Source organism: Scyliorhinus canicula, chromosome 18, assembly GCF_902713615.1.
Source record: "Scyliorhinus canicula chromosome 18, sScyCan1.1, whole genome shotgun sequence".
In the NCBI taxonomy this organism is placed as follows: domain Eukaryota; kingdom Metazoa; phylum Chordata; class Chondrichthyes; order Carcharhiniformes; family Scyliorhinidae; genus Scyliorhinus; species Scyliorhinus canicula.
The window spans coordinates 60,671,685-60,696,588 of NC_052163.1; the positions used below are offsets into that span (position 1 = coordinate 60,671,685).

A 24,904-nucleotide genomic window follows, 5' to 3' on the forward strand; every position below is an offset into this window, starting at 1 on the left:
TGACCCAGTAATAGCTATCAGTGTATCATCCACAGAGTCGGTGGTGACAGAACCAAGGTCTTTCCAAGGGAGATCTCGGGTGACAACAGAAGGAGCTGAGGGGGGTGTCATTGCCCATCATCAGGATTTGTAAAGCCATAGATTTATCTTTCCTTCAAATCTCGGATGAAGCCTGATCGAAAGTGGCATACCATGAGTTTCCCAACTTCCGACTACTTCTGGTTTGCTATTATCCTCAAAGTTCATTTTTAAAGTGCTAATTTCAACAGACCTTATATAGGACCTGGAGACCAGTTCCAGTTCACCCCACAGTATAAACCTTAGTCCTCCAACCCACTGTAAATTACCCATAGGCATTGTAATCATACAAATCAAACCGGCTGTAAAAATTGAGTTGGAGAAATAAAACCTACTGCACTCTTAGGATCGATCTTTGGTCTCTCCATGGCGATAGTAATGCAGTTCAGGAAGATAATGACCAGAACAATGTGGTCGAACATCTTGTGCGAAATGATTTTGCTGCAAATGAGGCGGACCCTGAAAAAGAAAAGTATCCATTTACCCTTTACCCGGAACAAGTATATGTGCATCACCTCACAACTGGTGACCAAAACGAACAGACTTTACCAAACTCTATAGTTTCATAATCTTGCAGGGTTTTGATAGAGCAAATAAAGATAAACTGTTCCCAATAGCAAAGGAATCAGTAACCGGCGGACACAAATTTGAGAAATTTGGCAACAGAGTCAGAGACAACATCAGGAGTAAAAGTGCTCAGCAAGTTGTTGCTACCTGGAAGATGCTGCCTGAAAGGGTGGTGGAAGCAGGTTCAATAGTAACACTCAAACGGGAACTTGTTAAAGATTCAAAAAGGTCAAATGAGTGACTGGACCCTGCAGCATTCCAGAGGGACTGCAGCAGTCTTCTGTGAGCTTCTGCACTCCTACCTCTCCAGGCATTCTGGCAGCATTTCCAGATCCGCAATATCACATTCTGAATTTGCGCTGAGTCACCAACAGAGTGTGTGCTGATTTCGCAGGGTTCACAGATTAGTTTTTTTTAACCATCTCTGTGACTGCTGCAGTCCCTGTTACAATCCTTCTGGTGCTGCACTTACTTATTTGAGGAACTGGTGTACCTTCATTCAAGTGATGCTGAGCAGGTAGTGAAGAGTAGATTTGCCAGTGGTCAGAGCAGAGCAATGCGTACATATAAACAGGTAAACAACTGCTGGTAATGTAACAGTGGATGCAGGTCTGAGGCCCCCATACGATCTAATCTCATGGCACCTCACCAGTCAGCAAACTCCTGGGAGTAGGAGAGGTGGTGGGAGCCATACAAGTACGTAGAATTCAGGCCTAACTCTCCCGAGTGAGATTTGAACCCATAACATTAAGAGTCAAAAATGATGTCAACAGAACTGTTCAAGGTATATGATGTCTGTGAATGTTGACTTTGCTGTTTTGGCTTATCAGTGACTGTTAAATATAATTGCCTGGGATCTTTTCAAAATTTAGTTCCCGAGTCTCAAAAAATGTTCTACTCTTTGCAGCTCATACTCCTTAATAAGAACATAAGGACTAGGAGCAGGAGTAGGCCACCTGGCCCTTCGAACCTGCTCTGCCATTCAATGAGATCATGGCTGATCTTTTGTGGACTCAGCTCCACTTTCCCGCCTGAACACCATAACCCTTTATTCCTTTATTCTTCAAAAAACTATCCATTTTTGTCTTGAAAACATTTAATGAAGGAGCCTCAACTGCTTCATTGGGCAAGGAATTCCATAGATTCATAACCCTTTGGATGAAGAAGTTCTTCCTAAGGTCAGTCCTAAATCTACTTCTCCTTATTTTGAGGCTATGCCCCCTTGTTCTGCTTTCACCCGTGTGTGGAAACAACCTGCCCGCATCTATCCTATCTATTCCCTTCATAATTTTACATGTTTCTATAAGATCCCCCCGCATCCTTCTAAATTCCAACGAGTACAGTCCCAGTCTACTCAACCTCTCCTCGTAATCCAACCCCTTCAGCTCTGGGATTAACCTAGTGAATCTCCTCTGCACACCCTCCAGCGCCAGTATGTCCTTTCTCAGGTAAGGAGACCAAAACTGAACACAATACTCCAGATGTGGCCTCACTAACACCTTATACAGTTGCAGCATAACCTCCCTAGTCTTAAATTCCATCCCTCTAGCAATGAAGGACAAAACTCCATTCGCCTTCTTAATCACCTGTTGCACCTGTAAACCAACTTTTTGTGACTCATGCACTCGGACAACCAGGTCCCTCTGCAGAGCTGCATGTTTTAATATTTTATCATTTAAATAATAATCCCTTTTGCTGTTATTCCGACCAAAATGGATAACCTCACATTTGTCAACATTGTGTTTCATCTGCCAGACTCTAGCCCATTCACTTAAACTATCTGAATCCCTTGGTTCCCAACTCCAAATCATCTATGTAAATTGTGAACAATTGGGGGCCCAACACTGATCCCTGAGGGACACCACTAGCTACTGATTGCCAACCAGAGAAACTCCCATTAAGCCCCACTCTTTGTTTTTTATTAATTAACCAATCCTATATTCATGCTACTACTTGTATCTTAACGCCATGTATCTTTATCTTATGCAGCAATCTTTTGTGTGGCACCTTGTCAAAAGCTTTCTGGACACCCAGATATACCACATCCATTGGCTTCCCATTGTCTACTGCACTGGTAATGTCCTCAAAAAATTCCACTAAATTAGTTAGGCACGACCTGCCCTTTATGAACCCATGCTGCGTCTGTCCAATGGGACAATATCCAACTAGATGCCTCGCTATTTCTTCCATGATGATAGATTCTAGCATCTTCCCTACTACCGAAGTTAAGCTAACTGGCTGATAAATACCCGCTTTCTGCCTACCACCTTTATTAAACAGTGATGTCATGGTTGCTAATTTCCAATCCATTGGGACCACACCAGAGTCTAGTGAATTTTGGTAAATTATCACCAGTGCATTTGCAATTTCCCTAGCCATCTCTTTTAGCATTCTGGGCATGTATTCCATCAGGGCCAGGAGACTTGTCTACCTTCAGCCCCATTATCTTGCCCATCACTACCTTCTTAGTGATAACAATCCTCTCAAGGTCCTCACCTGTCATAGCCTCATTTCTATCAGTCACTGGCATGTTATTTGTGTCTTCCACTGTGAGGACCGACCCAAAAAACCTGTTTAGTTCCTCAGCCATTTCCTCACCTCCCATTATTAAATCCCCCTTCTCATCCGTTAAAGGATCAATATTTACCTTAGCCACTCTTTTTTGTTTTATATATTTGTAGAAACTTTTACGATCTGTTTTTATAGCAGCAGGGTAGCATGGTGGTTAGCATAAATGCTTCACAGCTCCAGGGTCCCAGGTTCGATTCCCGGCTGGGTCACTGTCTGTGTGGAGTCTGCACATCCTCCCCCTGTGTGCGTGGGTTTCCTCCGGGTGCTCCGGTTTCCTCCCACAGTCCAAAGATGTGCGGGTTAGGTGGATTGGCCATGCTAAATTGCCCGTAGTGTCCTAATAAAAGTAAGGTTAAGGGGGGGAGGGGGTTGTTGGGTTACGGGTATAGGGTGGATACGTGGGTTTGAGTAGGGTGATCATGGCTCGGCACAACATTGAGGGCCGAAGGGCCTGTTCTGTGCTGTACTGTTCTATGTTCTATATTCAGAGCAAGTTTACTCTCATAATTTAGCTTACTCTTCTTTATAGCTTTTTTAGCAGCTTTCTGTTGCCCCCCTAAAGATTTCCCAATCCTCTAGTCTTCTACTAATCTTTGTCACTTTCTATGCTTTTTTCTTCAATTTGATACTCTCCCTTATTTCCTTAGATATCCACGGTTGATTTTCCTCTTTCTACCGTCCTTCCTTTTTGTTGGTATAACCTTTTGCTGAGCACTGTGAAAAATCACTTGGAAGGTTCTCCTCTGTTCCTCAACTGTTTCGCCATAAAGTCTTTGCTCCCAGTCTACCTTAGCCAGCTCTTCTCTCAGCCCAATGTAATCTCCTTTGTTTAAGCACAAAATACCAGTGTTTGATTTTACCTTCTCACCCTCCATCTGTATTTTAAATTCCACCATATTGTGATCGCTCCTTCCGAGAGGATCCCTAACTATGAGATCATTAATCAATCCTGTCTGATTACACGGGACCAGATCTAGGACCGCTTGTTCCCTCGTAGGTTTCATTATATATTGTTCTAGGAAACTATTGCGGATACATTCTATGAACTCCTCCTCAAGGCTGCCTTGACCAACCTGGTTAAACCAATCGGCATGTAGGTTAAATTCCCCCAGGATAACTGACGTACCATTTATAATAATAATAATTGCTTATTGTCACAAGTAGGCTTCAATGAAGTTACTGTGAAAAGCTGCTAGTCGCCATATGCCGGCCCCTGTTTGGGGAGGCCGGCACGGAACCGTACATTTCTACATTTTTACATGCATCAGTTATTTCTTTGTTTATTGCCCGCCCCACTGTAATGTTACTATTTGGTGGCCTATAGACTACTCCTATCAATGACTTTTTCGCCTTACTATTCCTGATTTCCACCCAAATGGATTCAACCTTAACCTCCCTAGCACCCATGTCATCCCTCACTACTGCCCGGATGTCATCCTTAAATAAAAGAGCTACACCACTTCCCTTACCATCCACTCTGTCCTTCCGAATAGTTTGTTACCCGTAGATATTTAACTCCCGATGTGACCATCCTTTAACCATGTTTCAGTATTGGCTTAAGGTGCTTGTCTGCCATTCAAAATTGAAGATGTTTTCAAATCAGTGACTTGAAAGTGCGATTATATCGCAGTCTGCACGTTGGAACAAATTTCAAAGTAAAAGAGTGACTGTCCCATAAATTTCACCTTTGATGCCAACGAAAGAAACAAGAGGCGGGATTCTCCCCTACCCAGCAAGGCGGGCCGTAGCGGTGCCGAGGAGTGGTGTGAACCACTGTGGCATTGGGCCGCCCGGAAGGTACAGAATCCTCCGCATCTTCAGGGACTAGGCCGGTGCTGGCGCCGTGCCAGCCGGTGTGGAAGGGCTGGGCGTTCCGCCAACCGGCGCCGATGGCCCTCCGCCGGCCGGCGCGAGTTGGCGCATGCGCGGGGGCGCCAGCGTGTGCTGGCGTTATCCCTGTGCATGCGCGGGGTGGTTCTTCTCCTCACCGGCCATGGCGGACCTTTACACCGGCCGGCGCGGGGGAATAGAGTGGCCTCACGGCACAGGCCCGCCCGCAGATTGGTGGGCCCTTATCGCGGGCAAGGCCACCGTGGGGGCCCCCCCGGGGCCAGATCTCCCTATGCCCCCTCCCCCCGAGGACTCCGCAGGCCGCCTGCAGAGCCAGGTCCCGCCGGTATGGACCTGGTGTATTTTACGCCAGCGGGACGCGCCGAAAGCGGGTGGCCACTCGGCACATCGCGGGCCGGAGAATCGCCGGGGGGGGGCCTCTGCCAACAGCCCCCGACCGGCGCGATGCGATTCCTGCCCCTGCCGCGAAACCGGCGCCGGAGAGTCGGTGTGGGATTCACGCCGACTCCCAGCAATTCTCCGGCCTGGTGGTGGGGGGGGTCAGAGAATCCCGCACAAGGTTACCGTGGAAACTGAGATGAGTTTTAATCACCTATCTGCGCTGTCACTAAGACCACCTATTTTCATCTCCGCAACATTTACCTCAGCTCTTCTGTTGCTGAAAGCCTCATCCATACTAGTGTTACCTCCAGATCTGACTATTCTAATACACTCCTCACCGGCCTCCAGAATTCTGCCCTCTGTTAACCTGAGGTTATCCAAGACTCTATTGCTTGGTCCCTAACTTGCACCAAATCCTGTTCACAAATTACCCCAGTGCTTGCTGACCTGCACTGGCTCTTAGCGAGCAACCTGGGAACGCGGAATGTCCCTATTCTGGGAGTCCTTCCTTCATCAGACAGGGTGGTCAAGGGGAAGCTGAGCCACATGCCCTTTTTATGGCACTAACTGCTGTATTCTAAGTCTAAAGTCTGGTCAGTCTAAGGGCCCCAAAGCCACTATATGTGTAAGGTTTGTGTGTAAGGTAAGTGGGCGAGGAGGTAGCTGAGGGGATAGGGTGGCTGGTGAGTTGTTGAGAGGGCAAGGTGATAGGTAAGTATGTGAGGAGTAGGGTGGCAGGGGGTAGGTGGGGGAGTAGGGTGTCAGGTAAATGGGTGAATGGGTAAATTGGCAGGTGGGTGAGGGAGTAGGGTGGCAGGTAGGTGACGGGGTAGGGTGGGAGGTGGGTGATGGGGTAGGGTGGCAGGTGGGTGATGGGTAGGGTGGCAGGTGGGTGATGGGTAGGGTGGCAGGTGGGTGAGGGGGTAGGGTGGCAGGTGGGTGAGGGGGTAGGGTGGCAGGTGGGTGAGGGGTAGGGTGGGAGGTGGGTGATGGGGTTGGGTGGCAGGTGGGTAAGGGGATATGGTGGCAGGTGGGTGAGGGGGTAGGGTTGCAGGTGGGTGAGGGGGTAGGGTAGCAGGTGGGTGAGGGGGTAGGGTGGCAGGTGGGTGATGGGGTAGGGTGGCAGGTGGGTGAGGGTGTAGGGTTGCAGGTGGGTGAGGGGGTAGGGTTGCAGGTGGGTGAGGGGGTAGGGTTGCAGGTGGGTGAGGGGGTAGGGTGGCAGGTGGGTGAGGGGGTAGGGTGGCAGGTGGGTGAGGGGATATGGTAGCAGGTGGGTGAGGGGGTAGGGTGGCAGGTGGGTGATGGGGTAGGGTGGCAGGTGGGTGAGGGTGTAGGGTGGTAGGTGGGTGAGGGGGTAGGGTGGCAGGTGGGTGAGGGGATATGGTGGCAGGTGGGTGATGGGGTAGGGTGGCAGGTGGGTGAGGGTAGGGTGGCAGGTGGGTGAGGGATATGGTAGCAGGTGGGTGAGGGGGTAGGGTAGCAGGTGGATGAGGGGGTAGGGTTGCAGGTGGGTGAGGGGGTAGGGTTTCAGGTGGGTGAGGGGGTAGGGTGGCAGGTGGGTGAAGGGATATGGTGGCAGGTGGGTGATGGAGTAGGGTGGCAGGTGGGTGAGGGGATATGGTAGCAGGTGGGTGAGGGGGTAGGGTGGCAGGTGTGTGATGGGGTAGGGTGGCAGGTGGGTGAGGGGATATGGTAGCAGGTGGGTGAGGGTGTAGGGTGGCAGGTGGGTGATGGGGTAGGGTGGCAGGTGGGTGAGGGTGTAGGGTGGAAGGTGAATGAGGGGGTAGGTTGGCAGATGTGCGAGTGAAGGGGTAGGGTGTCAGGTGGGTGAGGGGGTAGGATGGTAGGGGTGAGCGGGTGAGGGTGTCAGGGTTGGTACTCGGGTAGTGGGGGTAATTGGGTTAGGCTTGTCACAGAGTTGGGTGAGTAGTCATGGGGGCAGTTGGGTGGTGAGGGGGGTAGTTGGGCTCCAAAATGGTAATGAGGTTGGGGAGAATAGTCGGGGGGGGGGGGGGGGGGGGGTGGGGGGTGTGAGTCGGGTAGTCCGAGAGATAGTTTGATGTCCAGTGGGGAACTGGAAAAATATCGGTGCCCAGGAGTTAGAACTGGTTGTAATCCTTCTAACTTTTCCTGGATTCCTATTCTGGTAAGTAAGCCGGAACCATCCAAAGTCTCTGACCTGAACTCAGATCTTCAGAGGGTTCCAGATGCAGAGGCATTGCCCATTGTCCAAACTCCCTGGGCATATCCGATATAGTCAGTGCATGGGGACTTTCATGGGGTCCGCCAGTACATCTTGAGCGGGTATCTCTGGAATATGACCATCGGGGATTGGAGGTTCTGTACTGAGATATCTGTATTCCACTAACTCCGGCATCCCTGTTTTTAATCCCTCCACCTTTGGTGGCCGAGCTTCCAGTTGCTGGGCCCAAAGATCTGGAATTTCCTCTTTGAACCGCCTGTCCAGTCTCAATGTCTAGAAATCCTACCACTTGGACCTGTTGGCATCTACCCTCACATCTTCTTAGGTGGCTGACGGATTTTGCTCGTGTGAATGTTCTGGGTTGCTTTACAACATTAAAGATGCTACCTAAGTGCAATTTGTGTGACTGAGTAGGGTCACCAATCTCCTCTTTTTCTAACTCCATTGTTCTGCTCTTGCAACAAAAAAAATGAAACATTCCCAATGTGTTTCTGGAAATTCTCGGACTGATCTGTTCCCTGAAAGAACATCATTCACGATGCCCTATGCTGCTCTTGCTCATGTATATGCTTTTTGTGGCCCCTTGTTCCGCACTGTAACCAATCACTATTTGTCGATGTACCATTTATCAATGTTCTCTGTTGATTATTCTCTTTGTCTACTATGCATGTACTGTGTACGTTCCCTCGGCCGCAGAAAAATACTTTTCACTATACTTTGGTAGATGTGGATTGGATTGGATTGGATTTGTTTATTGTCACATGTACCGAGGTACAGTGAAAAGTATTTTTCTGCAAGCAGCTCAACAGATCATTCAGTACATGGAAGAAAAGGGAATTAAACAAAATTCAAGAAAATACTAGAAAATACATGAGAATACATAATAGGGCAACACAAGATATACAATAAATCAAATCAAATCAAATCAAATTCATTCCTTTTATTAAACAGCACAAGGTCCAGCGTTTCTAGTTCCTTACTTGGACTGTGGTGGAAAGAGGTAGAGAGACCAGCCCTCACGCTCCCTGAGACAGGGTGGCAGCTTGGCTTGAATCCACGCCCGCAACCGTGCTCGTTTACTCTGCAGAAACAAGTTGACACACGTCAATTTGGTTGTCCGAATTTCAGGTTTGGCTTCATTTCTGTCACTGAAAATGGGAAGGTTTCACTTTAAAGATCAGTATTCAATGTGCTTCCTTTTTGCAGAGACGGAAGCAATAACCATAGCCAACCCTCTTGCAATTAAGTGCAGATATAGTACAAGTACTTGGAATGGATTTAATCAGGACTTTCAAACTCCCAAATTAAGTTTTTACCAATACCGAACAAAATCATCCAAATTCAAACAAATTGTTTCTGATGTGGAAGCATCTGCTGCAAAGCACATGCAGGCAAACTGACATAGCATGCATTGCTGTTAATGTGTTTGGTTTTGGAGAGCTGTCTGATTTATTTGATTATCCTAACCATCTACATCTGCTTCATCTCAAGTGGCTTTCAAATTTATTATATTTATGTGGAGTGCAGGGAAACAATGAAATAAATTGCATCAATTTTCTGCTGAGGAATTTTCACTGAGAGCGAAGAAGCTCAGAAACCGTGAACAAGCATGGTGGGTGGGGATTGGGGATGAAATACAGATAGAAGGTAAGGGGAGAACGCTGGCAGCAACAAGGAGAGGGACAAGAGAGAACAAGGAGAGATGGAGATGGAAAAACAAATGGAAAGAATAGTTAGGTAGAGGGAGCTTCCCCTCAGCATTTTCATGTTTGCCTATACCCATTTTGCCCTCATCGTTTGTCTGGGGTACTGGAGAGAGCAATGACAGAGTAACCTGTTGAGAAACTGTATGAGAGAATTTCCATTCCTTTTGTTTGCACCAGATTCAAACTCTTGTATTTTTCAGACACTGGTGTCACTTACCATATCAATTTCATCTTCAGTGTGTTCAAGCTCAGCTCTCTGTTCATCCACATGGACCTGGTGAGGTGGGTGAGGTATGGCAGTCGGGGAGGTTTTACCATTACAGTCTTGCCGATCCATCGCTGGGATCCTGCTGCTATGGATGCTGGGAGATCTGTGAAGACTAGGTACCTGCAGGGTGTCGGGAATGTCGAACGATCCCTTAATTTCCAGAGACTCCATGCGCTGCGAGGCTGACCCTTTCCTGCTGCCTACGCGGCTGGCTCTCTCATCCTCCGATCCATCACCTTCGTCGGAGCTCTCTTTTCCGTCGCCCGAGAGGAGGGACTTCCGCTCACCCGACTGATGCTTGCGCTTCAGGCTCTGAGCTCGGCCAAGGCTGTTCCAGCTGGACCGCCGGCTGTTCCAGCTGCTGGCTGTGCTCCAGGGGGCGTAGGGGGAGCTACGTGCACTGGTCTGAAAGGAAAGAAGCACTGAGTTAAAAGATCAATATACTTGACCAACAATCCAGACTCAGATTGGCAACATTAGGAAGATGCCGGAGAGCTCATAATGTTCTTCGGGTTTGAACAGCTAGTGATGCACTTCCATGAGAGGAAAGGGCCAACCTATTATTCATTGTTGCTCATGTTACAATTCTAAAGGGGGTGCAGAAACAGAGGATCCTGGGTGTGTAGGTGCGTAAATCATTGAAGGGGACAGTACAAGTTGAGAGGGTGTTTAAATAAAACATGCAGCATTTATTAATTAATAGGGCTGAGAGTACAAGAGAAAAGTTATGTTAAACTTGTACAGAACACTGGTTCAGTCTCAACTGGAGTATTGCGTCCCGTTCTGGGCAGCACACTTTAGAAAAGATGGGAAGGCATCAGAGAGGATTCAGGAAAGTTTGAGGAGAATAGCCCCAGACATGAGGAAATGCAGAGGACATTTGATGGAGATGTTCAAAACCCAAAATGGTCCAGACAGAGTAGACAGGGAGAAACTGTTCTCATTGATGGAAGGATTGTGAACCAGATGGCACAGATTTATGGTGGGTGGTCAGGAACTGGAATGTGCTGCCTGAGGGTGGAGGCAGGTTTAATGGAGGCAGCTTCAATGAAGGCTTTCAAGAAGGATTTGGATCATTGTCTGAAAAGGGAGACTGTGCAGAGTTACTGGGGATAATGGGGGAATGGCACTGGGTGAATCGCTCATTTGGAGAACAGGCAGGTACAGACTCAACAGGCTGAATGGCCTCCTTCTGCATTGTAACGATGCAGCAATTCTATGATAGAGATAAAAAGGACATTACATTCATTATTGTTTGCATAATGGAGGAGGGGATGGCAAGATGGACGAAAGGATGGAGGACATCAGGGTAGGAAGGAAGGGAAACGTGGATTTCTATAGTGTCTTTAATAACCTCAGGACATCCCAAAACGCTTTCAGACAAAAAAGTACTTTTAAAAAAACTAGTCCCTGTTATACTGTAACGATACACAGCATCTGATTATCACACAGCGAACAGCAATGAGATAATGACCAGATAATCTGTTTTAGTGATAAATATTGACCAGCACACCAAGGAGAACTCCCATTTCCTTCCTGGAACTAGTGTTATATCCACCTGAGTGGACATGACTGAGCTTCAGGTTTAATGCTGCACCTGAAAAGTAGCACCACCAACCGTGTAGCACTGGAGTGTTAGTCCAGATTTCATGCTCAAGAGAAGAAGTTTTAATGTCCAGAAATTTGCCAGAATTGGAAGGGGTTTGGCAGAGATGAGTCGGTAAAGAAGTGGCTGCAACATCACAGGACTGGAAGTTTCACTGCAGTGACGGGATGAATAATATGTGGTGAGGGGATGGAGGAGGGGGGCTAGATGGCTCACCACCAACTGCGCCCCTCTCCTCGCCCCTGAAGCAAAATCGGCACGGAGTTAACAGAAACGGTTCAGGTCTTGTTCCAGGTCCCAGGAGGAACGTCTTGCTCCAGGTTTGGGTCGGTTGAGATGTATAAATGCTAAAAGTGCAAATCCTGACTCCAAGATGTCGGGCGCGATTCTCCGCTGCCCACGACGGGTCGGAGAATAGCGGGAGGGCCTTCCCGACATTTTTCCCGACCTCCCGCTATTCTCCCCCCCCCCCGCCACGGCCGCCCCACGGCACGAATCGCTGCTCGCCATTTTTTACGGCGAACAGCGATTCTCCCCAGGCCGTTGGGCTGAGTTCCCAGGCCTTTACGGCTGTTTTCACGAACGCAAACATACCTGCTCTCACCGTTCGTGAAAACGGCCGCAAAGTGCCGTTCCGGACAACCATGGCACCGATTGGTACTGCCGCACCACGGCCGTGCCAAGGGTGGCATGGGCCTGCGATCGGTGGGCACCGATCGCGGGCAGCGGGTCCTATACCCGTGCCCTATTTGATCCTCCGCCGCCCCGTAGGATCAGTCCGCGGGGCGGCTGAGGGGCATGACGGCCCGCGCATGCGCGGGTTTGACGCATATGCGTGATGACGTCATCCGCGCATGCGCGGGTTGGAGCCGTCCAACCCGCGCATGCGCGGCTGACGTCATCGTACGCGTCAGCCGCCGTGACGCTTGGCGCGTGGGCTTAGCGACGGTCGCTAAGCCCGCAATGCCGTGCTTCACGGGGCCACGATGCTAGCCCCGCCCGGGGGGGAGAATCGGGTCCCAGGAGGGGGCGGGTAGGCTGCCGTGAAACACGGCCAGTTTCACGGCAGCCTTTACGACTCGCCGCATTTGCGGAGAATCGCGCCTGTCCTTTTCTTGTTTTTTAAAATAAATTTAGAGTACCTAATTCGTTTAAGGGGCAATTTAGCGTGGCCAATCCACCGGCCCTGCACATCCTTGGGTTATGGGGGCGAAACCCACGCAAACACGGGGAGAATGTGCAAACTCCACACGGACAGTGACCCAGAGTCGGGATCGAACCCTGGGACCTCAGCGGTGTAGAACATAGAACATAGAACATTACAGCGCAGTCGGGCCCTTCGGCCCTCGATGTTGCACCAACCCGTGAAACCATCTGAACCCTATCTGACCTCACTATTCCATTTTCATCCATATGTCTATCCAGTGACCACTTAAATGCCCTGAAATTTGGCGAGTCTACTACTGTTGCAGGCAGGGCGTTCCACACCCCTACTACTCTCTGAGTAAAGAAACTGCCTCTGACATCTGTCCTATATCTACCACCCCTCAATTTAAAGCTATGTCCCCTCGTGTTGGTCATCACCATCCGAGGAAAAAGACTCTCACTGTCCACCCTATCTAACCCTATGACTATCTTATGTGTCTCTATTAAGTCACCTCTCAGCCTTCTCCTCTCTAACGAAAACAACCTCAAGTCCCTGAGCCTTTTCTCGTCCATACCAGGCAACATCCTAGTAAATTTCCTCTGAACCCTTTCCAAAGCTTCCACATCCTTCCTATAATGTGGTGACCAGAACTGCACGCAGTACTCCAGGTGCGGCCGCACCAGAGTTTTGTACAGCTGCAGCATGACCTCGTGGCTCCGAAACTCAATCCCCCTACTGATAAAGGCTAGCACACCATATGCTTTCTTAACAGCCCTATTAACCTGGGTGGCAACTTTCAGGGATTTATGTACCTGGATGCCGAGATCTCTCTGTTCATCTACACTACCAAGAATCTTGCCATTAGCCCAGTACTCTGCATTCCTGTTACTCCTTCCAAAGTGAACCACCTCACACTTTTCCGCATTAAACTCCATCTGCCACCTCTCAGCCCAGCTCTGCAGCTTATCTATGTCCCTCTGTAACCTATAACATCCTTCAGCACTATCCACAACTTCGTGTCATCTGCAAATTTACTAACCCATCCTTCTACACCCTCTTCCAGGTCATTTATAACAATGACAAACAGCAGTGCCCCCAAAACAGATCCTTCTGAGCAACAGGGACAGACTCTGTGCCAGAGACCTGTGCCCCATTGCTTACCCCTGGTAAGTCCCCCCCCCCGCCCCCAACAGTATCCAAAACGGTATACTTGTTATTGAGGTGTGAGACAGCAATGCTAACCACTGCGCCATTGTTTTCTTGTTTTAATAGAAACAGGCCAGGTGGTTATTTGGTCATTCAAATATAATGAGGCCGCATAACTCATTTTTAATCACCATTTTGAATTGAGTTCTTCTTGCTGAGTTTTCCGGGCCTTGATAAACTCGCCAGCTAAAGGGAAGTAAAGGCTGCTGGATTCTGTAAACATACTTTACCCATTCCCTCTGAGTGGACCCCCATTCTTGACATTTCCAATCTATTCCATGAGGTCTCTGATATACCCCGAGTGCCAAGCTCCCCTGACACTGGCCGCCTTGATGTTGTCTGGCTCTGGTACCTGATCTTCCCATGCTCCCCTTCGCTCCCCAGCTGGGCTTGGTGTTGAAGGCCTATCCACCCAACTGCAAGCCAGCCTCTCCATCTGGCTGGTGTGGCCAGGCAATGGGAGACACGAATGTTAACCGGCCCTTGCCGTGAAATTCTGCCAGATCTTCAGGGAACACATCCCTCCAGGTTTCCTGACCAGAAACTAGCCGCCGCATCTACCAGTTAATATCCAGCCTCACAACCTTCTCCAAGGCAAGGCGACTACCCAGTGAGGCATAGACAGACACCAGGGGCAAAATTCTCCGACCCCACGCAGGGTCGGAGAATCGGCCGGCGGCGGCGTTATTCCCGCTCCCGCCAGGCAGAACCCAGAAACTTTGCCAAAAGTTTTTCCCTCTCTCTCTGCGCGTTTTTCCTGTTGTTGTGAAACTGACCTGAAATCGCAGAGGCTGAAGCTGAAATAGACAAACCCAGACACATCTCCCACCCCGGGATCCCAGCATTCGCCTCTGCATTCTAACCAGGCAATATTCCTGGGTTTAGGCAGATTGCAATATACTCACCAAAGCCCTGCTCTCAGCCAGAGGACGGACGGGACTCCCTCTCTCTGTCTCTCTCTCTCTGTCTGTCCCCACAATCTCCCTCTCTCTCTCTCTCTCTCAAACCAAGACAAGGCAGCTGGGGGGAAGGAGAGCCTTGAGGAAGATCTGCTGATGCCCCCATCCAATGGATGCCCGGGGCCAACGCACCGTCGCCCCCCCCCGCCGCTGCCCCCTACCCCCCACCCGCCCCACCCCACCCCCCCACCCCCACCCCCACCCTTGCCCCCACCCCTACCCCCCACACCCACCCCTACACCCCCACCCCTACCCCCCCAACCCTCTCCAACTCCGCTACCCCCCCCACAAACGCTGGTACTCTCCTCTCCCTCCCCCACCCCCCACACACAAACGCCGGTACTCTCCTCTCCCCCCCACCACCACACAAACGGCGGTACTCTCCTCCTCCCCCCCCCCCCCACACACAAACGGCGGTACCCTCCTCCTCCCCCCCCACACACAAACGCCGGTACTCTCCTCCCCCCCCCCCCCCCCACCCCCCCCACAAACGCCGGTACTCTCCTCTCCCCCCCACCACCACACAAACGGCGGTACTCTCCTCTCCCCCCCACCACACAAACGGCGGTACTCTCCTCCTCCCCCCCACCCCCCCCCCACAAACACTGGTACTCTCCTCTCCCCCCCCACACAAACGGCGGTACTCCCCCCCCCAAATGCCGAGCGATGTTGATGATGTCGCCCGACGCGCCACTTCCGCAGCGCGTGAAAATGACGCGTATAGCGTCAGTCCGCTGCTGGCCCTTTCGGGAATGGAGATTAACGGCTTAAAAGAAGGCCCCGACGCCGGAGTCATCTGCACCGCTTTTGCCCGCCGGTAATGGGCGTCGCGCAGGTCTTCGGAGAATTTCGCCCCAGTTCTATCGGAAAGGAGGAAACTATTGTAACAAGACTCTAACAAATTCCTGCTGAAATTTGAGGCCTGTATAATCATTGACATAATACTAGAGGAGAGATGAATCGTGAGAGGACGTGACATGGCACGATGCATCAGGGTAGCGGGCAGCACGGTGGTGCAGTGGGTTAGCCCTGTTGCCACACGGCGCCAAGATCCCAGGTTCGATTCCGGCTCTGGGTCACTGTCCGTGTGGAGTTTGCACGTTCTCCCCGTCTTTGCGTGGGTTTCGCCCCCACAACCCAAAGATGCGCAGGCTAGGTGGATTGGCCATGCTAAATTGGCCCTTAATTGGAAAAAATGAATTGGGTACTCTAAATTTATTTAAAAAAAGAAAATGATGCATCAGGGTAGGGCAGGGGATTGGGTCTAGTTAGGGTGCTGTTTCAGAGGGTCGGTGCAGACTTGATGGTCTGAATGGCCTCCCACTGCACTGTAAGGATTCTATGGATTCTATGGAGCACATTAACCACCATGCCCACCATAAACAGTCTCATAGAAACATATAAAACAGGAGCAGGAGTAGGTGATTCAGCCCTTCGAGTCTGCTCCAGAATTTAATAAGATCATGGCTGATCCTCTAGCTCAACACCATACTCCTGCACTCTCCCCATACACCTGATACCTTTAGAGTCTAGAAATCTATTTCCTTCCCAAATATATTCAGTGACTTGGCCTCCACAGTCTTCTACGGTGGAGAATTTTATAGGTTCACCACCTTCTAATTGAAGAGGCTTCTCCTCATCTCAGTCCGAAATGGCCTACTCCATATCTTAAGACTGTGACCCCTTGTTACAGACTCTCCCAGTCAGAGGAAACAACATCCTGCAACCAGTCTGTCCAGCCCTGTCAGAATTTTATACAAGAAGGTGAATCATTTGCACAGTTCATATCTACTTTGAAGAAATTAGCTTAATACTGTGAATTCGGAGATGTCTTGAATGACACCATTAGAGACTCGTGTCCAAAGCTATCCAAAAAAAACTGTTACTAGAAAGCAACTTAAACCTAAAGAAGGCTATAGACATCGCGAATTAGCAGCTACGGAAGCTCAACAATTAGTTTTGAGCACTAGAATCCATAAAATGTCGACTGAGACCTGGGGCGGAATTCTGGGCCGGTGTCAATCCTGCCCCTGCCGTGTCCCAAATTCTCTGCCCCCCGAGATTCAGCGGGGGCGGGAATCGTGCTGGTCGGCGGGCCCCCTGCGCCGGTCGGCCGGCCCCCCGGCCCCCCGCGGCGATTCTCCGGCCCGCGATGGGCCGAAGTCCCGCTGCTGACAGGCCTCTCCCATCAGCGTGGTTTAAACCACCTACCTGACTGGTGGAATTGGCGGTGTGGGCGGGCTCCGGGGTCCTGGGGGGGGGGGGGCCCGGGCGATCTGACCCCGGGGGGTGCCCCCACGGTGGCCTGGCCCGTGAACAGGGCCCACCGATCGGCGGGCGGGCCTGTGCCGTGGGGGCACTCTTTTTCTCCCGCCCCCCCATGGTGGAGGCGGAAGAGACCCCCTCCCCTGCGCATGCGCCGGTATGACGTCAGCAGCCGCTGACGCTCCGGCGCATGCGCGGACCTACGCCGGCCGGCAAAGTCTTTTCGACCCCGGCTGGCGTGGTGCCAAATGCCGTTCATGCCAGCCGGCGGAGTGGGAACCACTCCGGCGCGGGCCTAGCCCCTCGATGTGAGGGCTTGGCCCCTAAAGGTGCGGAGAATTCCGAACCTTTTGGGGCGGCCCGACGCCGGAGTGGTTCACGCCACTCCGACACTCCGGGACCCCCTGCCCCGACGGGTAGGGGTGAATCCCGGCCCTGAACACAGACACAGGTTCAAATTCTCCATTGATGTGCAAAAACTGGGCATGCAGCAGCAGACAGTTGGTGCAGAGTTGCAAAATGCAGGAATTGTGGCAAAAAGGAGCATATTGAACATACATGTTGGGGAAAGGAACAACAAGCTCCAAACAAGAACTATAAAAAGCAATAACTAAGTGTATCAAATGGAAAACCGAATAGTGGGAAAAGGATCCACGTGATATAAAAAGGACATGAAAAAAGACCAGAAATACAGTCCAAGAGCGAACTGTTGTTGAAGGTAATGGCCATTACGGGTGCAACAAACCGTTACTTGATCACTCCTTTATTGGATGGGCAACCAGGAAAATTGTTACGACGACGTCCAAAATACACCACAAACACACAAGGTTGCAGTCAACACAAAAAAGCAGATGCCTGAAGTTCGCTGACAACCACACAGAAATCGTCATCCTCTGAAATATCTAATTTATTGACTGTTGTGTTTATTCATTGTTCATATTGTAAATTTTGACTGTTAACATTATATTGTGTTTCATTGCAGGAACCTCTAATGTAAAGGAGGAGGAAAGTGTTGTGTATTCAATTTTGTTCCCAGTTGGAACGAGGTCACTTTAAGAGTACGATATATTTATGATGTCATCACCATTTGCAAGGGAAAATGGGCAGTCTATCTTTGCAAGAGTAAACACCTTTCCAATAAAGCTCTTGTTTGTTTGTACCTTTGTGATCTGCAAGCCTATCTAAAAATACCACAGGAGCATCTCCGGTGAAATTTTCCGGCCAGTATTTCCTTGACAGAATCAGTAAACGATGCAACAGAATAATTTCCAAACCATGGCTGACCTAGACCCATGATGTGTCCGGCATGAGGGAAAGAATTTATTGCAGCAATCCACAAATTGCAAAAAGACAATGCCATGCAATTCTGAAAATGTAAAGCAAAAAAATCTGCTTCAGGTCAGAGAAAATACAAAAGGACTCACCGGTGACTTTTGCTCATAGTAGTTGGGATCAATCGATATGTTGCTTCCTCTTCGCGACTCATTGTACAAATGCACAGAATCTCCACAAAGCATCCCCTTTGGCGTTGGCATTGGTGTGGCATTGGTATGGATGATGAGAGGTGGCGTCAGACTGGTTTTGACATCCACATGGCCATTCACGGCCATCACTGTTGGTGAAAAAAAAGTGAGGCTAATGGTCATTGGTCTTGACCCGCCAAATCTGCAATTTCGTCTGTTTTCTTTGTTCCTTTCGAACATTTCTGCTCATTGGATACGGGGTAGGCATTACGAGATTGGTGACAGTTTGAAACATTATGGGCAAAACTCTCTTGAGGCATTGTGTCCCTCGGCTTCCTGAGCCTCCAGGAACTATCTAAGATATTGGTGGAAGCAAAATTGCAGAAGAAATGTGCCTTAAAATAATTGTTTTCTTCCATTTTCTTTGAATGCCTTTTGTGTATTAGTTGTACAGATATCAAACGTGGGGAGAAAAAGTTGTTTGACTGACAATTGAGTATTTCCAATCAGATGAAGAGTCTGTTTACATTCTGATAGGCTGTGGGAAGGTGATGCGTCGTGAGGATGGGTTTATGTGTGACAGATGGAAGGTGTGTGGGGGAAGGGTGGTTCACGTGGTGACACTCCAGGAATATGTTCAAGTGGATTTGGGCACCCTACCCTTCCCCTGGTTGGGTCCTTCATGTAAGTAGCTGACTTATCAAAAGATGCCAGGTATTTTGCCTGTGACCTTATATGTCCACAGAAATTAAGGAGGAAAATCACTAGCAATGCACCAGTGATTTTATCTAATGTGTCCCTACCCCTTAACCAAACTACCATAAAATGTATGCTCAGTCCTATGTGAATACTGCTGTATAACGATGGGGTGCTAGAGAGTGACTCAGGGTGATGTGGAGATGCACCGAGATTCTGCTGTGTGCCATCATCCACACAGTAGTTGGACAATGGCAAACACAGATATGTACCCAATTCCTCAATAGCTCAGAAGCCTTTTGCATGTTAAATCCCATTGGTGGCATGGAGCTTCATGGAGCCTGCCTTTTGCAGTTTGTCCTGGACAGTTGCATAGGTCCATTAATACTGTAAAAGATTTGGTGCATTGGAAGTATTAAATGGGCCAGAAAGATGCAGGAATGAGCAAGCCAGTTGATCGAGATGTGTAATAGAGAACCGGAGCAGGGTAAAGGAGTTACATATGAAAAATTTTATCATCACGAATCCTGACAAATAAGCCTCATTAAAGACAGGAATTCAACTTTTCTGGGACTTGCTGCATTTTTTTTAACTTTATGTATCTAAATAGTATATATATAAATAGATGTTTCAGGAGTTCAAATTACAAACAGTATTGCCTGCCAATTTAAAGTGAAGCTCCGCAGCAATTTTTTAATGCAATAAACCTACGTTTGAATCATGCCAAAGGACTGTTTTTTCTAGGTGGTTCTCAAACAATGTGGATTTGTACAGTTGCCATTTTCCTTGGGGAAAAGGAGGCTGAGAGAAGACTTGATAGAGATACTCAATGTCCTGAGGGGTATGGACAGGATAAATAGTGAGAAATTGTCTCCTTTCAATAGAGTATCAAGAAATAGTGCGTACAGATTCAAAATAATTGGCAAAAGGAGTAAAAATTATGTAAGGCAAAGGTTTTCACCCGGAAGGTGATTGGAGTCTGGGACAAATTTTGGGGCACAGTGGCTAGCACTGCAATCGCACAGCACCAGCGTCCCGGGTTCAGTTCTTGGCTGACTCTGTGGAGTTTGCACATTCACCCTGTTTCTGGAGGCAGGTTCGATCAAGGTATTCGAATGGGAATTGGATTGCTACCTGAAAGGAAAGAATATGCAAGGTGACGGGGATTAGGCAGGGAAGTGGGACAAGGTAGAACGCTCTTTCAGAGAGCCAGTGCAAACTTGTTGGGCCGAATGGCCTCCTTCTGCATCCAAAGATTCTGTGATCATGATTAACACATCCAAAGCACCCACACAAATATCTGTCTCTACTTCAAACTTTACGGATGTAGCAGCTGAACTTACAGGTGGTGTTTGGCAGATCCTTCTTGCTTCCACTGTCATCTTCAAGGCTTTGGCAATAAAAATCAGCCTCTGAGTCTGACTTTGATATGTCTCCCTTGAGTGAAAATGAAACGGAGGCTTTTAGTTACAAACACGGAATGGTGCAGAATTCAGGCACAATCCCCCTTATGTTCCCAGTCTCTGTCAGTCATTGCTGCTAAATGAAATTCTTTGAAAAAAAATTTGATTCAACAAACGTGGATAAAAAGCTATTGAGGGCCTTACCTCAATTATTGGAAACATCTTTGAAAAAGGCATTTAAATAGTTTGATTTTAATCTTTGAAATGGATTTTAACTTCAGCCGTGCAACAATTATTACAGCATGCTTATTGTGAGCAGTTCATGCGGCACAAAGTGCTTCTTGTTAACTCCAAGATAAAACACAATTAAAACCAAAACTCCAGTGTCTATATTTTTCCTCTTTTGCACCACCTGACTCTTTTTCACTTCCAGAAAACCAAGTGTCACACACCATTCTTTATCTGTCAGTAAGACAGACTTATCATCAGAAAGAATTCCGTTTGTATCACATCTTCCAAAACCCCAGGGAGTCCCAGGGAAGTACAGCGCATTGTATTGTGTTGTTGTCGTAATGTAGGAAACGCAGTAGCCAATTTGTGCAGCGGGCTCCTGCAAACAGCAATGTGATCACAAACAAATAATCTTTCATTAATGTTTGTTGAAGGATAAATATTGGCCGGACCTCTCAGCTCTTATTTAATGTGGTAGCAGGGAATCTTTTCAATCCAGCAGGGCAGTCAATTTAACGTCCTCCCAGAAAGGCAGCACTGCACCCCCTCAGTACCGCACTAAATGGCCTGGATTTTGTACTCAAGTCTCTGTTGTGAAATTTGAACCAACAACCTTCTGATGTAGCTTGGGGTGGGAGTGCCACCCATTGGGTCACAGCAGGCAGATTTATCTGTTTTGCAAAATTGCAGGTTGAAAAACAAACATCTTAGAGAAAGTGGAGTGTGTCTACCCACCATTACTTTTTTGATTTTATTTGATTCATTCTTTATCTGCACTAGAGATTTAGCTTATTGTAGGTTCAGGATTATTCCTGTGGAGTAAAGTTCAAACAGCTTCTGGAAAGCTGAGAAAATGATGACAAAGAAATTAAACGTTTGCTTGGTTCCCCCGTTTTGTAAAGGTCACTGTTATCTCTTCCACCCAATGCAACTTAACTCTCTTAAGATGTTCCAGAGCCATGCATACTGACACATGGGGTGGGGGCATAATGTAACTTCAGCAAGAAACCTTACATTGACAGGGCCAGTTAAAAGAAAATGTTCTTTTAATCTCAATATCTACCTTTAATTTGGATACTGAACAAGTCCAAATCATTACAATGATAGATTATAGATAATGTCATTGATCACTTACAGGAAGTATATCCCTCTCTGATCACTCACCACATTTAATAAAGGACAGGCATCAATGAATCCAAAATTCCAGTGGATTTGGGCCCAAAATAACCAAACTAAACTACTTTGGGTTTTCAGTTTGAGATGTTGTGTGATGTAACCAATGATCTATCTCTTGCTTCTTACAATGGACTAGGCTTATTTATGGACTGCTTTAGTTCATGTTGCATAAGTCTTCATTCGCCAATATGCATATCTTGTGGAGTATGTTGCGCAGGGTTGGCTCTAGACCTGAGGCTTCACTATGAATTCAGGCTCACACCTTGGAGAGTTGCAGATGCTGACCATGTGCATCTCCGCCAAGCAAAACTGTAATTTCTTCCGAAACAATGAATAGCATATGGCTGCTGAATGCTTGTTGTAATAATTGTTGCATCAGTAATTACACATTAAAAGACATGGGGGCGGGGGGTTGTGACTTTTGGTCTTTTGTGACCCAAATATGAGAACCAGCAAAGAGATGTAGTATTTAAGATCCATAGTCCAACAAGAGTTGCGACAGAATAAGGTAGCAAACCAGAAAATGACAGACACCCAAGAGCACCAAGAATCTTTCTATGCCTATAGTGCAACCACGCCATGGCAGCAACAAGCCAATATCCCAGTCATCATCAACCTATCATCTAGCTGGCAAGCAGGTAAGAAATGCACCCGGTCTATATTATTTACCTGAGGTCTTTGTCCCTGTTCGACTTTCTGAACAAAAACAAAAGGGTTTGCGAAAGAAAATTTTAGTTCATGCCAGGAAAACTATTTATGTTGTACAACTGCTTGTTCCTTTATATTCTACATGACTTGGAAGACAGGCACAGGAAATGAGAGTGCTCACAGAAGACTGTGTCGAGTTTGCACTGCTGTGGTCCAGGTAGAAAAAGAAATGGAATAAAAGCATAATGGGTAAGAAGGCACAAGTGTTAATTGATCAGGAATGGGGAATGAGAGAACCAAACTGTGCTCTACACTGCCGATGAGACTTAGGTTTTTCAAAACACACTCCAAATGTTTCTAATTTGCTCTTAGCTCATTTTAATTGATGCCACTTGTACTAAGATGTGTAAAATTATTATTTGGTCAACATTGATGATTGAGGTAAGTGTGAATACTTAAGAGACAGACCTCTGTATTTCACACTTCCCTCTTTCCTTTTGGAGTTATCTGTGATCTATGCACGATCTCAGGCCACTCAATGTCCAGAACACATCAGGCAGGTAAAACTGCAACAAATGTCCAAACAACTTATACATCTCTTCAAGTTATTTTGTAATCGGAGACCCAGAGAAAATTTCTTTGTAAGTCATGAAGTAAGAATGGAACACTCTTGGTGACTGAAAGTCATTCTAGAGTGGTGTGAGTCTTTGCTATGGAATGAAGGACTGGTTTGAATAATACAGCCTACACTAATAGATCAGGGAATTTTTTAGCACATTCCTAAATTCACTCTTGATAACTTCCAATCATTATTGAACAGTTTGAAACTTCCTGCATTCCCCTCTGACTTGCCATCTGCACACTCACTACTTTCAAATGTCAGTTTTGTTTCATAGCCAGTTGTAAAACAGCATGGGCAACTTATGACAACATACCAAACGTAATCCTTTCTCTTCCATCTAATCTCTTACTTATCCTGTTCTCTCTATGGTAAAGCACCAGGACTGGTGGGTGTACCGTGCAGCCAACATGTATCCTTTAACACACTGGAATGAAGTAAGTTTGTTTCTCAGCATGTATTTGAGTCACAACTGTGATGACTATCTTCACACTGCCGGCTTGAAAGGAAGGCTAATTGCAAGGTCAGATTGCATGATGAAACAGAAGTTACAAAGAAGAAGATTGTGATCCGTTAGCAAACAGGTCCATAATTCCCCTGGACACAAACTCATTAAGTGATGACATTGTGTTATACGGTATTTGTTAAAAATCAGAAACATTATCTTCCGAAATGACAAAGAAATGGTAACTAAAGGGAAGTCTCACTCTGACAGAGTGCTAGGTTCAGTTATCAGCTCATCAGGGATAAAAGTCTAAAATCTACTTCCATCTTTTAAATTCATAAATGCGCACCAAGGACGAATGGAATACATTCAAAACGATCACTGGTGTTAGACTTCATACTCCCCGGAGCTTCATTTGAACTTCAAGATCAGGTGCCAAGAGCGTCACTAGAGCAATGCAATCAATTGCATTGAGGCTCCTCCGTGCCTGCATATTGGAAAAACAGTCTGACCACGTAGAGGCTGGGGAGGGAGGTCAAAAAATGTTTGCGGTGGAAAGGGGTGGGATGATGTAGTGGAAGGGAAGCATCCACTTTAAAGGGTCTGAAACACAGAAAAACTGAAGGCCTGAATTGACTTATACTTGAGGTTATGGAGATAGGAAGGGAAAGGTCATTCAGGGATCAAAGATAATGCAGAGAATTGTATATCTGAGGGGTTGGGAAATTGCCAGCCTATTTGAGTTGACAGGGACAGTGATGGCGTGTGAGTCTAATTTGTTGTGAGATAGGGTATGGGCATCAGACTTTTAGTTAAGCTGAGGTTTATGGAGATGGAGGATGGAAGAGGGCAAAGAGATCACTGGAGTTGGCAAGAGTACTAAAAGTACACTGCTGCCTTAGAGTGCCGAGGTCCCAAGTTCGATCCTGGCTCTGGGTCACTGTCTGTGTGGAGTTTGCACATTCTCCCCGTGTTTGCGTGGGTTTCGCCCCCACAACCCAAAGATGTGCAGGGTCGGGGGATTGGCCATGATAAAATTGTCCCTTAATTGGAAAAAATGAATTGGGTACTCTAAATTTATTTAAAAAAGAAAAAAAGAGTACTAAAAGTATGGCTGATGTTTTTTGGTCGCGGCAGACTGAGGCAGGGTCAGAGATAGATCTTGTTATGGAGTTGGATATAATCTTCGTGATGGGTGTATATGGGGCCAGTAGTTCAGATTATGGTTGAAAAGTATGTTGAATGTCTGATTCAGCCTGAGACAATGGCTGTGGAAGGGAATGTAATAAATGGTGAAGGTACTGAAGTTTATGATGGGGGCTTGCGTCTTGCCCGTGTTTAAAGGAGGAAATTGTGGATTCATCCATGATTGGAGATAGGATGAGCGATTTGACAGCACAGCAGGGTCAGGCTTG

General features: G+C 47.7%; 1 protein-coding gene across 4 annotated transcripts in view; it reads right to left on the reverse strand.

The window, feature by feature from the left end:
- Nucleotides 1-24,904, reverse strand: part of cacna1g (calcium channel, voltage-dependent, T type, alpha 1G subunit) — an 827,599-nt gene that overhangs the window by 190,917 nt on the left and 611,778 nt on the right. For all 4 annotated transcript variants that reach the window (XM_038776398.1, XM_038776397.1, XM_038776396.1 and 1 more), the window contains 5 exons: nucleotides 20,311-20,404; nucleotides 18,233-18,420; nucleotides 9,575-10,030; nucleotides 8,632-8,732; nucleotides 414-537 (listed from right to left, as the gene is read on the reverse strand). In XM_038776398.1, coding sequence (XP_038632326.1) covers nucleotides 414-537; nucleotides 8,632-8,732; nucleotides 9,575-10,030; nucleotides 18,233-18,420; nucleotides 20,311-20,404 — 963 coding nt within the window. The remainder of the gene's footprint in view (nucleotides 1-413; nucleotides 538-8,631; nucleotides 8,733-9,574; nucleotides 10,031-18,232; nucleotides 18,421-20,310; nucleotides 20,405-24,904) is intronic.